At 42.2% G+C, this 12,432-nt stretch overlaps 2 protein-coding genes and 2 pseudogenes across 3 annotated transcripts; 1 reads left to right on the top strand and 3 right to left on the bottom strand.

Moving 5' to 3' along the window:
• Positions 1 to 266: 266 nt before the first annotated feature.
• On the bottom strand, positions 267 to 1,220 carry LOC101306091 (annotated as a pseudogene).
• A 2,265-nt stretch (positions 1,221 to 3,485) lies between these two features.
• On the top strand, positions 3,486 to 4,736 carry LOC101304806. Its single transcript, XM_004287938.1, has 4 exons — positions 3,486 to 3,888; positions 3,962 to 4,063; positions 4,199 to 4,354; positions 4,495 to 4,736. The coding sequence occupies exons 1-4, from the start codon at positions 3,655 to 3,657 to the stop codon at positions 4,531 to 4,533; spliced, it is 531 nt and encodes a 176-aa protein (XP_004287986.1). The 5' UTR covers positions 3,486 to 3,654; the 3' UTR covers positions 4,534 to 4,736.
• A 501-nt stretch (positions 4,737 to 5,237) lies between these two features.
• Positions 5,238 to 7,444, bottom strand: LOC101305800 (annotated as a pseudogene). Its single transcript, XR_183843.1, has 3 exons — positions 6,536 to 7,444; positions 5,889 to 6,367; positions 5,238 to 5,384 (listed from the first exon to the last, which is right to left on the bottom strand). The product of XR_183843.1 is annotated as an isoflavone 2'-hydroxylase-like (transcript).
• Positions 7,445 to 10,186: 2,742 nt separating this feature from the next.
• LOC101304511 (isoflavone 2'-hydroxylase-like) lies at positions 10,187 to 12,034 on the bottom strand. Its single transcript, XM_004287937.1, has 2 exons — positions 11,140 to 12,034; positions 10,187 to 10,953 (listed from the first exon to the last, which is right to left on the bottom strand). The coding sequence occupies exons 1-2, from the start codon at positions 12,028 to 12,030 to the stop codon at positions 10,345 to 10,347; spliced, it is 1,500 nt and encodes a 499-aa protein (XP_004287985.1). The 5' UTR covers positions 12,031 to 12,034; the 3' UTR covers positions 10,187 to 10,344.
• Between the last annotated feature and the right edge of the window lie 398 nt (positions 12,035 to 12,432).

Genomic DNA, 12,432 nt, shown 5'->3' with positions numbered 1-12,432 from the left:
AAATTAATAAGAGATATCAACGAATGAAGAAAAATTATCATGTTTACAAAAAATGATTCAAATACATAGATAGTTTGATACTATAGAACAACATAGGATATAGAATTAAATACAAACAAAAAATAATGCTACAGGTTTTTAGACTCCTCAAACAGATCCATCCGCCCTTTGTTCCAGTTGTTTCTTCGCAGCTTGAGTCCTCTTATTGTTCCAGTACGTGTTCGCTGCCCCTACTGCTCCAACAATCACCTTGAAAGCGAGAACCCCTATGTTACTATTTAGGTGTACTTCGACCAGTTTGGCGGTTCCAATATATCAAACCCTTTGAAGATGTTTACTATGCCAAGGATCATTGTTGTGTAACCAACGACATAGCGGAACAAATTCCACAACCACCTGTATTTGCTTTCTAGTTTTGGGTGGAGAACCCCAACCAGCACCTGGAGATTGACAAAAATCAACAGCGTCAAGCCTGTGCATTTGTGACCTTTGTATTGGGTCTCTGGAGACTTGGAACCAAGAATATGTCCGGTCACCCAGCCAGCAACAACACCAAGGAGACCCAAGCTTTGGCAAGAAACATGAACTTTAAACCATACTGGACCCAACACTTTGACGTTCCGAGCCAGAATGGCTCCTAGAGGTAAGAGTACACCCCAACTGACGGTGTTTATTGTCCCATGGAAGATTTTCATTGGGGACAACAAAGAGTGATGTGTACCAGTTGCTTCGACTTTGCCGGAAAGGAAATCCAAGGTGCCATAGGATTTAAGGTAAGGGCCTGACATCCGAGTGCATGCCTGGTGTGTTACCATGCAGAGGTCCTTCCGTCCTTGTTGCCATAGATGATTCACAGTTGTGACATTGTTTGGGAGCCCTAGGCTGGCAAAGATGGTGATTTCTTTGTTTTCCTGAACCGCAGACAAGGTGTACACAGGAAAGGTGAGGTTCCCTTGCTCCAATCGAAAGGTGAGGTTCCCTTGCTCCAATCGAGTGCCGTAGCTCTTGATAGGAGATGAGTAAACAGCCATGATTCCATCGGTTCTCTGAAAAGCGACCAAGGCTTGCGAGCCCACCATACCTTTGGAACTAGGGTTACATGCTGCAAAGGTTTTGTGGTCAGGGAATTGATGGGATGAGCAGGCTTGTGCGGTTATGGGTGAGAAGGAAGAAGTGATTACCAGCGAGAGAAAGAAAAGCGAACGAACAATCTTAGCCATGGTGCAAAAAAAGGAAGTAAGCCTCGTACTCAAGTTCTTAATGAAGGGAGTGTGAAGATTTGTGAATTGGAAATGTAGCAATGGCCCTCTCTATATAAAGGTCATTTCATTACCAAAATCAGTATGGGCTAGGATTTCCATAATTGTAGAGAACTTCTCTTAATTAATAGGTTTCTTCTATATACCATTCCAAACACGAACGGGATTTCCAGTACGGACTAGGATTTCAGTAATTGTAGAGAACTTCTCTTAAACAGGTTTTCTTGACTATTGGGATTTTATACTGTACATACTGATTGGCCCAAATTATGAAATTAATATATATATATATATATAATATTTAAAAATTATTAGAAAAAATAAACAAACCAAGTGACATAACCAGCCTACGACTAGGGACTAAATATTGAAAATTTTCTAAGTATATACTTTAATTTAGACCAATGTCTTTAGCTATGACTCTGGTTCCCTGGGCGGTCCAGGGAGACACGGCGTAAGGGCGTCGGCAGGCCGAGTCGCGACTCCGGCATGGCTCACTGGCAGGGCCGGCCTTGGGTCAAGACGAGCCAGGCCCAGGTCTAGGGCCTCAAATTCTTAGGGCCCTTAATATATAAAATCTGGTGTTAGTAAACATTATGAGTAACTTGCTTTGATGGTAAGCAGTTGTATTTACTACTAGGAATCAGGGTTTGAATCCCTAAATGGTCAGTTTTGTTATTTATTTTCTTTGTTTTTTTGTCTTTATTTTATTTGGTTATTTATTATGGGGCCTCGAAAAAAAATTGTATAGGGCCTCTAAGCACACAGGGCTGGCCCTGCTCACTGGTAACCGAGCCTCAGACCTAGGGGTTACTAATCCCTTTGCGTTCTAAGTATGCCCTTCTATGGGGACTGTTGTTGAGATGTAGGTGGTAGCTTTTGTGCCGTTTGATGAGGGCATATCGGGTTATGGTGTTATAGATGGGGTTATGGTGTTATAGATGGTGAGGCAGGAGCTTCAAATTGTCTAGGGTCCCCAATGGAGTAGTTTGAAATTTAAAAAAAAATAATAAATTGAGGCAGGGTTTTGGCTTGCTACAATATCGTCTACCTTGATAGCCTTGTGGTTTTGGTTACTTATGATCAAGCTCATGGACTAAGAGCAAGTCCACCGGTGGGACAAAAATCCAACCTGGGTTGGATCCACATAAGCAAACTAACATAACCCAAATTTTGTTGCTTCCACCCATGAAATGGGTTCTCTCATTTTCTAGCCCAGGTTACTTTGTTGGGGAGAAAAGTAACCCAGGTGAGAGGAGAAGACTGACCCAGGCGAGAAGCAGCCAGCTCAGCCCAGCCCACGCTCGTGGCTTGCGTCAGCGGCCTGCTTCCCTGTCTGCAACGCGCCTGCATGGAGCGTCTCTCCCACGGACGAACGCCAGCCATTCATTTTCGCGCGTTCAGCGACATTTTGTCGCGACATGCGAGCTGCCGACCCCCCGCGACACGCGTCGTCCACTTGTGCGGCTTGGCTCTTTGTTTGAATGCAACGGTCCACAAATCTGGGCCGTCCAAAATGCAATCTAACGGCTCATAATAGGTAGCCGTTGGTGTTGCAACTGTATTTCTTTTTCTTTTTTTTCTTTTTTTTGTAACCACCTTCCACCTTTTCCAAGTTACTATTATCCCTAACCACATTCCACCGATGAATCTACAAACCCCATCGATGGCAATGATCCTTCAAACACCAATTTCTTTTGTAATGAGGATAAAATCCCGATAATTAGATAGTTATTAAGAAATTTCAAATTATTGTAATTTCAATTAAATGTCATGGAATAAAAAATTTAATTTCATTAAGTCATATTGTTTAATTACTATTTATTTACAACTAAAATCATTATTCACACTTAAAAATCATTTTTTTAATTCAATAAACAGTCACTGTCACGTGGCAGCAATCTCACATTTCAAACGGGTGGAAACTGCTGCCCAGTCACAGTGACCCAGACAGTGACCCAGAGTGACCCAGGTCACTGTGTTCATTCTAACCCAACGGGTGAACTTGCTCTAAGGTTATTTTTCTTTTAGTTGAACTTTAGTTTTTGTCTTTGCCTTTATGGCTCCCTCTCATGACGTAGCCAAGAATTCGTGATGTGTCGTTATTATGTAATTTTTATTTTACAGTAATGAATTGACGTCACTGATTATTAAAAAATAAAAAATAAAAGATTCTCCCTTACCATTCTCTTGTATTTCATTCCATTCTTGCCATCCGGGTAAAATGGCCAAAACTCGTGAGTAATCGGTTTCGACTTTCACTATTTCAGCCCATGGTTTTGAGTTGGTGCTCTCCTGCATTGCTTTATATATAAAGACAACATATATCAGGGAGCTCCATCAAGAAAAGGGAGTGAAACAAGAAACTATCTAGCATCTAGAAGACTAGAACAACATGGTGGGTCAGTCGACGGTGACAAAGCCCAGCCGGAGCGACCACGTTTTGGATGCCGACGAACAGCTCAGGATCTCCACCCAGATCAAAGCTCAGTTCGAATCTGCTGCCCCAAAGCGACCCATGAAGCCGAATCGAAGCGAACCCGATTCCCCAACTCCAGCTCTCTCCATCGTTGACCAACCCAACATTCCTGAGCTTCACAAGCTTCGTACTCTTCAGTCTCAGTCCCATGTAAGTAACCTATATCCGACTCGTCGTTTTCTTCTTTTCAGATTCTGTAGTTAATGGAGTTTTGATCTTACAGGTCATAATCTCAGATGAGGGAGCTAACAGCTTGGTACAAGATGAGTTTGTGGATACCCAATATTACAAGGAGCTGAATTCCATTGACAAACAGCATCACATGGTATATATATGTTCTTATTCATGACTCGCTTTCTTTCTTTTACCTGAATAAATATATGTAGTGGTTTCTAGTGAGGTTTGATTATGATTTATAAAGGGTTGATCCGAGTCTGAATTTTTATCATGATTTGAACAGACTGGAACTGGGTTTATAAGGGTGGAGAGGGAAGAAGAGGGAAGCAATGATATTCAGTTGACTGGAATTCACGGCGGTTCAAATGGTATAGTGCGGGCTGGTTTCAGAAGCAACCCTGCAACCAATGACTGGATTCCCAAGACTGATGAAGATCTGGTATGGATTTAGAGTAATTGTTATTATCATTTTTAGTGATTTGAACTAGATCAAGTATGTAATGGATATTAATTGTAGAAGTGGGAATGTTCCATAGTTTAATTGTACCATGTTTCTTTGTTCTATATGATGATCACCAGGTCTTCATCTCCTCAAAGCCAAATCGAAGTGAGAACTGAGAGCTGTTATTAGATCAGGACAGATCCAGTGTTGTATCAATGTATTTTTTCATAGTTCATATTCATATGTCATAGTCATAGCTCATTGCCAAAAAGGACCAGATAAGTATGATTCGAGGGAAGCTTCAAGATGTTACACATAAAAAATTGGCCTTTGAAGATAAGCACCAACTTCTTTACTATATATATTGTGTTCTTATCCATTTCCGCCAACTGACTCTGCAATACACACGTACAATGCCTAATAACCAGTTTGTTTACTCCAAAATCGAACCAGTTTATTAACTTGACGCTCTGTCCTAATCAAACTAAGCAGTTTCAAAGAGATTACTAGTGTTCACTAATGACAATATATATATTAGCTGTTCTGAACTGCTATGCTCTCTTGCTGTGTGCTCAATAGGTTAACTGGTTAAGTGAAAACATACATCTTGTTTTGAATGGGTCGCGCTATACGCAGTTTCTAATGGCACAGCTTTAGACAATTCAAGGTCACACAGCTTTAGTCGTATATCAGCATTTTCCTCATTCCCTACTCATTCATGCCTAAAGGCAAGCCCACATATAAATGGAAGAATCATATAAGAAGATTATTTTGTACGTAGAAATGATTAGTACGAACTTTTATTTCTTTACCCATTGGGATTATTCAAGGCATGCAGAGAAGGTTTACCTAAGCAAGTCTCTTCAATCCCCTTCTCAAGCTAAACTAGTTCAACAGCGTACTGGACTTTAAAGCTTTGCCTATAGCTATAGCTAAGTAAGATTTTTTTTTTCACAATTGGACGTGCTCTACACGTAGCCTCCAATGGCACAGCTTTAGGATTGGTGACTCCTTTGCCTTCAATCCAGTGGCGTAGCCAGAAATGTTACTTAGAAGGGTCAAAATTTATTACCTAATAAATCAAATTCATTTTCAATCACTCTCTAGCTAGCACGATAATCTTCTTAAATAAACTTTGAAATTTCGTGCACGATAAATATTGAGAAAAATGTGTTGCATTTTCTTTTTTTAGAGATAGTGTCAATGTATGGTAAACATTAATGTGTTGCTTCTATTTAGCTTATTTGTAATGGAAAAAAAAATCGTAAATGGAATTCAAAGCATTAAAGTACACATTAGTAAGGTAAAAAACCATTCACACGATTTGTATTAATTAGACTAAGTATTTTAATAGTATAAATTTTTAGTTCATTCTATTGGTGTTGAAGAATATTTAAGATTAATTAAAGATTTCTCAAAAAGAAATGTCAATTTATTTTTGTTCATTAAGGCTAATTAAGCTTTTTCAAAAGTTGAGAGGGTTCAATTGAACCCTTTGACCCCTAGCTAGCTACGCCACTGCTTCAATCATATCAACGTCTTCATCATCTACTCTCTTCCATTCAAAGCATTGAATCAACGTACCTAAAGTTAGCCCTACTTCACGTTGAGCCAGACCTATTCCAGGTCAAGCTCTTCTTCCTCGTCCAAACGGCATGAATTTGTAAGAGTCATTCTCGCCACTTTGGAACCTCTCCGGCTTAAAGCTTTCTGGATCATCCCACAACTCATGGTCTCTATGTATCGCCCATGCATTAACCATTACCATAGTGTCACGAGGCACATCAAATCCCCCAATCGTACAATCATCGGACGAAAAATGCGGCACCAGAAGCGGCGGCGGATGAAGTCGGAGGGTTTCAGAAATGATGCTTTGTAGGTAAGGCAACTTGGAGACGTCGGGCTCGTCCACCAAGCGATCTAGACCGAGATGAGAGTCCAGTTCTACTCTAGCCTTTTCCAACACATGAGGATGGTTAAGAAGATTGGACACAATCCATTCTAGTGCCGCTGCCGATGTATCGGTACCCGCCTGTAGTAATACCTGAAAAAAAAAAAAATTGAAAAAAAAGAGCCTCTAGTTAATTAGTGACACTTGATAAAAATTACCAGGGCGCGTAATAAAATTATCCAGATAAAATGGAAGCTATGGATGATGAATTGATAGAACTTACGTACCATTAATTATAAGCCCTTTGATGATTTCATCAGTGTAGTACTCGGGCTGTGATTCTTGCAGAGAAAACAAATGATCAATCATGGTGTTTCTCTTAACTCCTTTATGCTCATCATGTGAGACCTTGAAGAAACGCATCACTCCTCTTCCCCAACTCCCATCTTCTTCTCATGCCCATTAATCCCAACCCATTTTAAAACCGGGAAGATATCTGCCGGATTCGAAGCGCTGCCGTACGTGAAAACCGCAGTCATGTTCTCCCTGAACTTCGTGGCATCCTCTTTGTCCGAGTCGTCGATGTCGTCGCCGTAGTACCTCTTCCCCGCCACCATTGTCATTATGATGTTAAAGGAGAGCTCGTTGAACATGGACTTCATTTCCACCTTGGAGAAGTTTCCAGAACTCGAGTTCTTAGCTAGCCTGCGGACCAAGTGTTTGACCTCGTCTTTGCGGATAGTGGAGAACATGTTGAGGCGCTGAGATGAGAAGATTTCGATGGCGCCGATGCGGCGGAGGTTGCTCCAGTGGTCACCGTAGGGGGCGGAGACCATGGTGGACCAGTTGTAACCGATGTACTTGCCGAGGATCCCCTTAGGGCGGTTGGCGAGGACGATGTCGTTTTTGGTGAAACATTCTTGGACAGCGACCGGGGAGGAAACTATAACAACGCGGCGGGAGCCGAACCAGAGAGAGAAGATGGCGCCGTAGGTTTGGGAGAGGCGGTGGAAGGTGCGGTGGACTGGAGGTTTGAGGAGGTGGAGGTGGCCGATAATTGGAAGCTAAGGTGGGCTTGGTGGGAGGTTGGCGTAACGTCGACGTTTGAAGAAGAGGAATTTGGAGGTGAAGAGGATGAAGATGAGAGACAAAAAGGTGAACAACGCAATGTCTTCCATTGTTGCTTGGTCTGCCATGTTGATGTAATATGTGAAAAAGAAGAGGGAAAATTACGTACTTATAAGGACGGATAGGGGGGAGAGTTCTCACGTGGACGTTGGATTTGAAATTGGGAGAGGTGAATTTTCAGCTAGCCGTGCCAATGTGGAGTCCATTTTTCAACTCAAGGTGGTTTTCAAATTGTATTTTAAAGCCAAGGTGCCAAGGAATGCGTGTTCAAGTTGATATATCAAGGATTGGATATTTGCATGCCTTCTAGATTCACACTTGTGAATTGTGATGAATCATTTGTTGGCTTCTTCTAAACTGAACCGGATTGTAACGCTGAAGCAAGCTAGATAGTAGAGAGCCTCCCACCCTTTTGCGGAGCGACTCCGAATTTCGGAATCTAGGGTTTCGTTGGTGGCGGTGTCCTCCCGGCTTCTATAGGGTTTCATTGGGTTTGCTTGATTGATCGTCAGTTTGTAGCAACTGCGTGAAGTTCGCATGAGTCTCGGTCTGCGTGAAGTTCGCATGAGTCTCGGTCTCGGTCGAAAATCAGCGGCAGCTTTGGATCAGTCGTGGTTTTGCAGCGACGATTCAGTCTTTGAGGATATGTATGTACGAGATTCACGGGAAAACGAATCAAAATTCAATAAATTATCAATATAAATAATTAGCTAGCAACTTAGCATCTCCTAGGGAAGCAAAAGTCATTGCTTCAAAAAGCAATTTTTCTCCAACAAATTTCATATTTTGGATATTTTATGATTATTCTCCAAATTCTTCTATAAAATTATAGAGTTTGCTGTAAATATGAGGAATTTGGTTTTATCTCTCGTCACGTTTCCCATTTTAAAAGTTTTAGAGAATCTGTTTGAGCAAAACACCTAAAATTTTCCCTAAAATTAACAAAAATTTGAGGAAGTTACAAGTTTGCTGAGTACATTTAGAACCGAAGAAGATAACATAGGTAAAGAAAAAGTAGTTCAAAGAAGTCGCAGGGAGTCTATTGTAAATCTGCACATTCAACCTGACACACTTGCATGCGAAGATGGGAGAAATTTTTCCATGTAACCGTAGCACCACATGTCATAGTACAGTGGTCCTACGCCCTAATAAAACCTTTATGCATAAGGACAGACCTACATCATGATCAGTTAATCCATCGCCATGAAAAGGGAGACTCATCTAATCGAATGAACTATTAGACCTCATCTTTCCAATTCTAATAAACTTGTGACAAACTCATAAAAGAAGCAACATGGTTGTTAATAAACAATAAACCACATAAGCCACTCAATCCCTAAAAGACAAAGAAACAAGAAAAGAGGAAGAGATGAACACCTTTATCATCATCATTGTCAGCCATATTCATGTGCTATTGGAGAGAGAAGAAGTCACAGTCTTTGTAGCAAACTGTAGTAAACTGACAAGTTACAGGCTCTGCAGTCTTTTTCTTCAATGGTGAGTTTTTGTAGTCTTTACACAACCTTAGGGTTTTTACCTGGGTGATTAGTTTAATGGGAGACGACAGCATTAACGGGAGACTGACGTTTTCTTTTTTCCTGTGGTTGTCTGGTTTTACTACATTGTTTATTAACTCTTGTCTGACATGTAAAAAGGGCCACGTGTAAGCTTGTTATTGGGGCGTAGGACCACTATACTATGACAGGTGGTGCTACGGTTGCATCCAAAAATTTATCCGAAGATGGAGTATATGATTGAACAAATCTACAAGAGCTGGATATTACATACAAAAAGAAACGATTGGGTTTCTATTACATTTGCCATTTTGCCCAAAGAGATTCAAATGTTTTAGTCATGGCATGGGGTGCGACACCATTCCGGTACTGTCAAAACTTATTTAACCTTTTGTCAATAGCTTAAGTGAGAACTTTGTTCACAATGGGGCGTGGCTTGCACGTAGCTTCCAAGGACATTACTTTATGCATGGTGACCAGTCATCGATCTCTTCTTCACCAGTTCTCTCCCATTCAAAGCATTGTATCAACGACCCCAAAGTGAAGCTCAACACACGTTGGGCGAGGCCTGCTCCCGGGCAAGCTCTTCGCCCTAGCCAAACGACAAGAGCTTGTGCGACTGATCATCGATCCTCACCTCTTTCAAACCTCTCAGGCTTAAAGCTTTCGAGTTCCTTCCATAGCTCAGGGTCTCTATGTATAGCCCATACATTGATCAAGACCATTGTGTCAGGGACATCAAGCTCATCAATTAAACGATCTTCAGTCCCGTTCACCTGGTCAGTACCAGGGGGGATTTGGTCACTCACCATTAGATCGTAGCTCATTTAAATCTTAGGTGAGTTTGTCTTACTCTTAAATAAAAAAAGTGAGAAACCACACGAGTTTGGTTTACTCTGCAGAAAGAGAAGAGAGGAGAAGAGGAGGAGATTAGGGCAACGAAGCTCTTCTGTTTCCGACGAAAAAAAGTTTTCGTCTCTAGCAAATTTTTTTTTTTTTGAGTTTGTGAGGAGCTGTTGTGAGGTGAGGGACGATGAGAAAGAAGTGGAGAAGATGACGTCTTGGTTGGGTAAACGTTAATAATTGAGAGTGATTTAAAGATATAAAATTACATATTTTAGTTCAATTAAACTTGTTTATTTCTCCACCCTAGAATTTAAATGAGCTACGATATAACGGTGAGTGGCCAAATCCCTCCTAGTTAGTAGCTGACCAGGTGAAGGGGACTGATGAGACTTAATATGAATAGATGGGTCGTCATAGAGCATGCAGATATCAAAGATGGAGGAAATGCTTAACAAAATCTGCAAAAGCTTAATTACATATTTACATACAAAAAGAAACAGTTGGATTTCTATTACATCTGCCCAACGAGATTCAGAATGTTCTGGTCATGTTGTGCGAAACCAGTCATGCAACGTCAACACAAAAACTTCAAACTGTTGATATATAGCTCAAGTGAGAACTTTGTTCACAATGGGGTGTGCCTTACACATAGCTTCCAAGGGCACCGCTTTAGGCATGGTGAGTCCTTTTCCTTCTGTCATATCAATCTCTGTTTCATCAACTCTCTCCCATTCGAAGCATTGTATCAACGACCCTAGAGTCAAGCCTAGCACACGTTGTGCCAGGCCTGCTCCGGGGCAAGCTCTTCGTCCAAGCCCAAACGGCATGAGCTTTTGCGACTCACCCTCACCTCTTTCAAACCTCTCAGGCTTAAAGCTTTCGGGATCCTCCCACACCTCAGGGTCTCTATGTATAGCCCATGCATTGATCAACACCATTGTGTCGCGTGGCACGTCAAATCCACCAATGACGCAGTCATCAGACGATAAATGTGGCACTAAAAGTGGGGCCGCAGGGTAGAGTCGGAGAGTCTCAGACACAATGCTTTGTAGGTAAGGTAGTTTTGGGACATCAGGTTCGTCCACCAAGCGATCTGGACCGAGAAGAGAATCCAATTCCGTTCTAGCTTTCTTCAACACATGTGGATGGTTAAGAAGATTGGCCATTGCCCATTCCAATGTCACTGCTGATGTATCAGTTCCGGCCAATAGTAATACCTGAAAATCAGGTACGTACCTCTACTTAGATTAGGACATGCATATACTGATGACTAAGACCACTAGCTACCTTTACTTAGATTAAGACATGCATATACTGAGGACTAAGATCACTACGTCTAAAATCAAAACTACTATTTCATAGTGCAAGATATATAGGATTTTGTACTACTCATCAGTACTCACCACTATAAGCCCTTTGATTATTTGATCGGTGTAGTACTCTGGCTGTGATTCTTGAAGAGAAAGCAAATGATCAATCATGGTGTTTCTCTTAGTTCCTCTATGCTCATCAATCAAACCTTGAAGAAACGCATCAGCCTTCTTCCCCAACTCCCTCACTTTCTTCTCGTACCCACCAGCCCCTGTCCAATTCAAGATAGGTAAGAAATCCGCCGGATTAGCCGCCCCGCCGTACGAAAAAGCCTCCCTCATGATCTCCCTGAACTGCTTGGCCTCCTCCTTGTCCGAGACGTCTACGCCGTCGCCGTAGTACCTCTTCCCCGCCACCATCGTCATGATGATGTTGAAGGTGAGCTCGTTAAACATGGACTTCATTTCCACCTTGGAGAAGTCTCCCGAACTCGAGTTCCGAGCCAGCTTACGGACCAAGTGCTTGACCTCGACTTTTCGGATATCGGAGAACATGTTGAGACGTTGGGATGAGAAGATCTCGATGGCGCCGATGCGGCGGAGGTTGCGCCAGTGTTCGCCGTAGGGTGAGGCGACCACGGTGGACCAGTTGTAGCCGATGTACTTGCCGAGGAGGAGTCGAGGGCGGTTGGCTAGGACGATGTCGTTTTTGGTGAAGCATTCTTCGACGGCGGAGGGGGAGGAAACTATGACGACGCGGCGGGAGCCGAACCAGAGAGAGAAGATGGGGCCGTAGGTTTGGGAGAGGCGGTGGAAGGTGCGGTGGACTGGAGGTTTGAGGAGGTGGAGATGGCCGAGGATTGGAAGTGAAGACGGGGTTGGCGGGAGGTTCTTGTAACGGCGGTGTTGGGGTTGGGAGAGGGACTTGAAGGTGAAGAGGAGGAAGACGAGTGACAGAGAGGTGTAGAACCAGATGTCTTCCATTGATGATTATGAGATATGAAGAAGGTTGGGATGATTATTTATATGGAAGGAGAAGTTGAGACTTGAGAGTAGTAGTAACGCGAAAGCAAAGACGACAGTGGATATATGCAGAGCTTTAGGTGGAGAAGTTTTTGATATGCATGGCTTTCTTTTTTACAGGTAAGATGTTTGTTTTCTTTGGTCTTCCAAGTACCAAGAGTAAGGGCATATTCAACTTGGATAGTGATAGCAAAATTAGTAGGTGACGGGGTGGAACACACATTTATGTGGATGACCAACTTATCCACAAAAGGTTGTGTTGCACTTAATTTGTTTGTTTTGTTCTTACATCATGTGGTTCGACATTGCCTATGGCTTCATGGTGGGAGATGATTTGGCTTCTTCTACAATCTCAGAGCAACA

This window comes from Fragaria vesca, linkage group LG1 (assembly GCF_000184155.1).
Source record: "Fragaria vesca subsp. vesca linkage group LG1, FraVesHawaii_1.0, whole genome shotgun sequence".
Classification (NCBI taxonomy): Eukaryota; Viridiplantae; Streptophyta; class Magnoliopsida; order Rosales; family Rosaceae; genus Fragaria; species Fragaria vesca.
This window is presented reverse-complemented; position numbering and strand designations above follow the sequence as displayed.

What these genes read in the sequence shown, in the direction of transcription:
- LOC101304806 (XM_004287938.1), top strand. Translation starts at nt 3,655, where the DNA reads ATGGTGGGTCAGTCGACGGTGACAAAGCCCAGCCGGAGCGACCACGTT. An exon ending in CTCTTCAGTCTCAGTCCCAT is followed by an intron (nt 3,889 to 3,961) that starts GTAAGTAACCTA and finishes TTGATCTTACAG; the next exon opens with GTCATAATCTCAGATGAGGG. An exon ending in CCAAGACTGATGAAGATCTG is followed by an intron (nt 4,355 to 4,494) that starts GTATGGATTTAG and finishes GATGATCACCAG; the next exon opens with GTCTTCATCTCCTCAAAGCC.
- LOC101304511 (XM_004287937.1), bottom strand. Translation starts at nt 12,030, where the DNA reads ATGGAAGACATCTGGTTCTACACCTCTCTGTCACTCGTCTTCCTCCTC. An exon ending in TAATCAAAGGGCTTATAGTG is followed by an intron (nt 10,954 to 11,139) that starts GTGAGTACTGAT and finishes CCTGATTTTCAG; the next exon opens with GTATTACTATTGGCCGGAAC.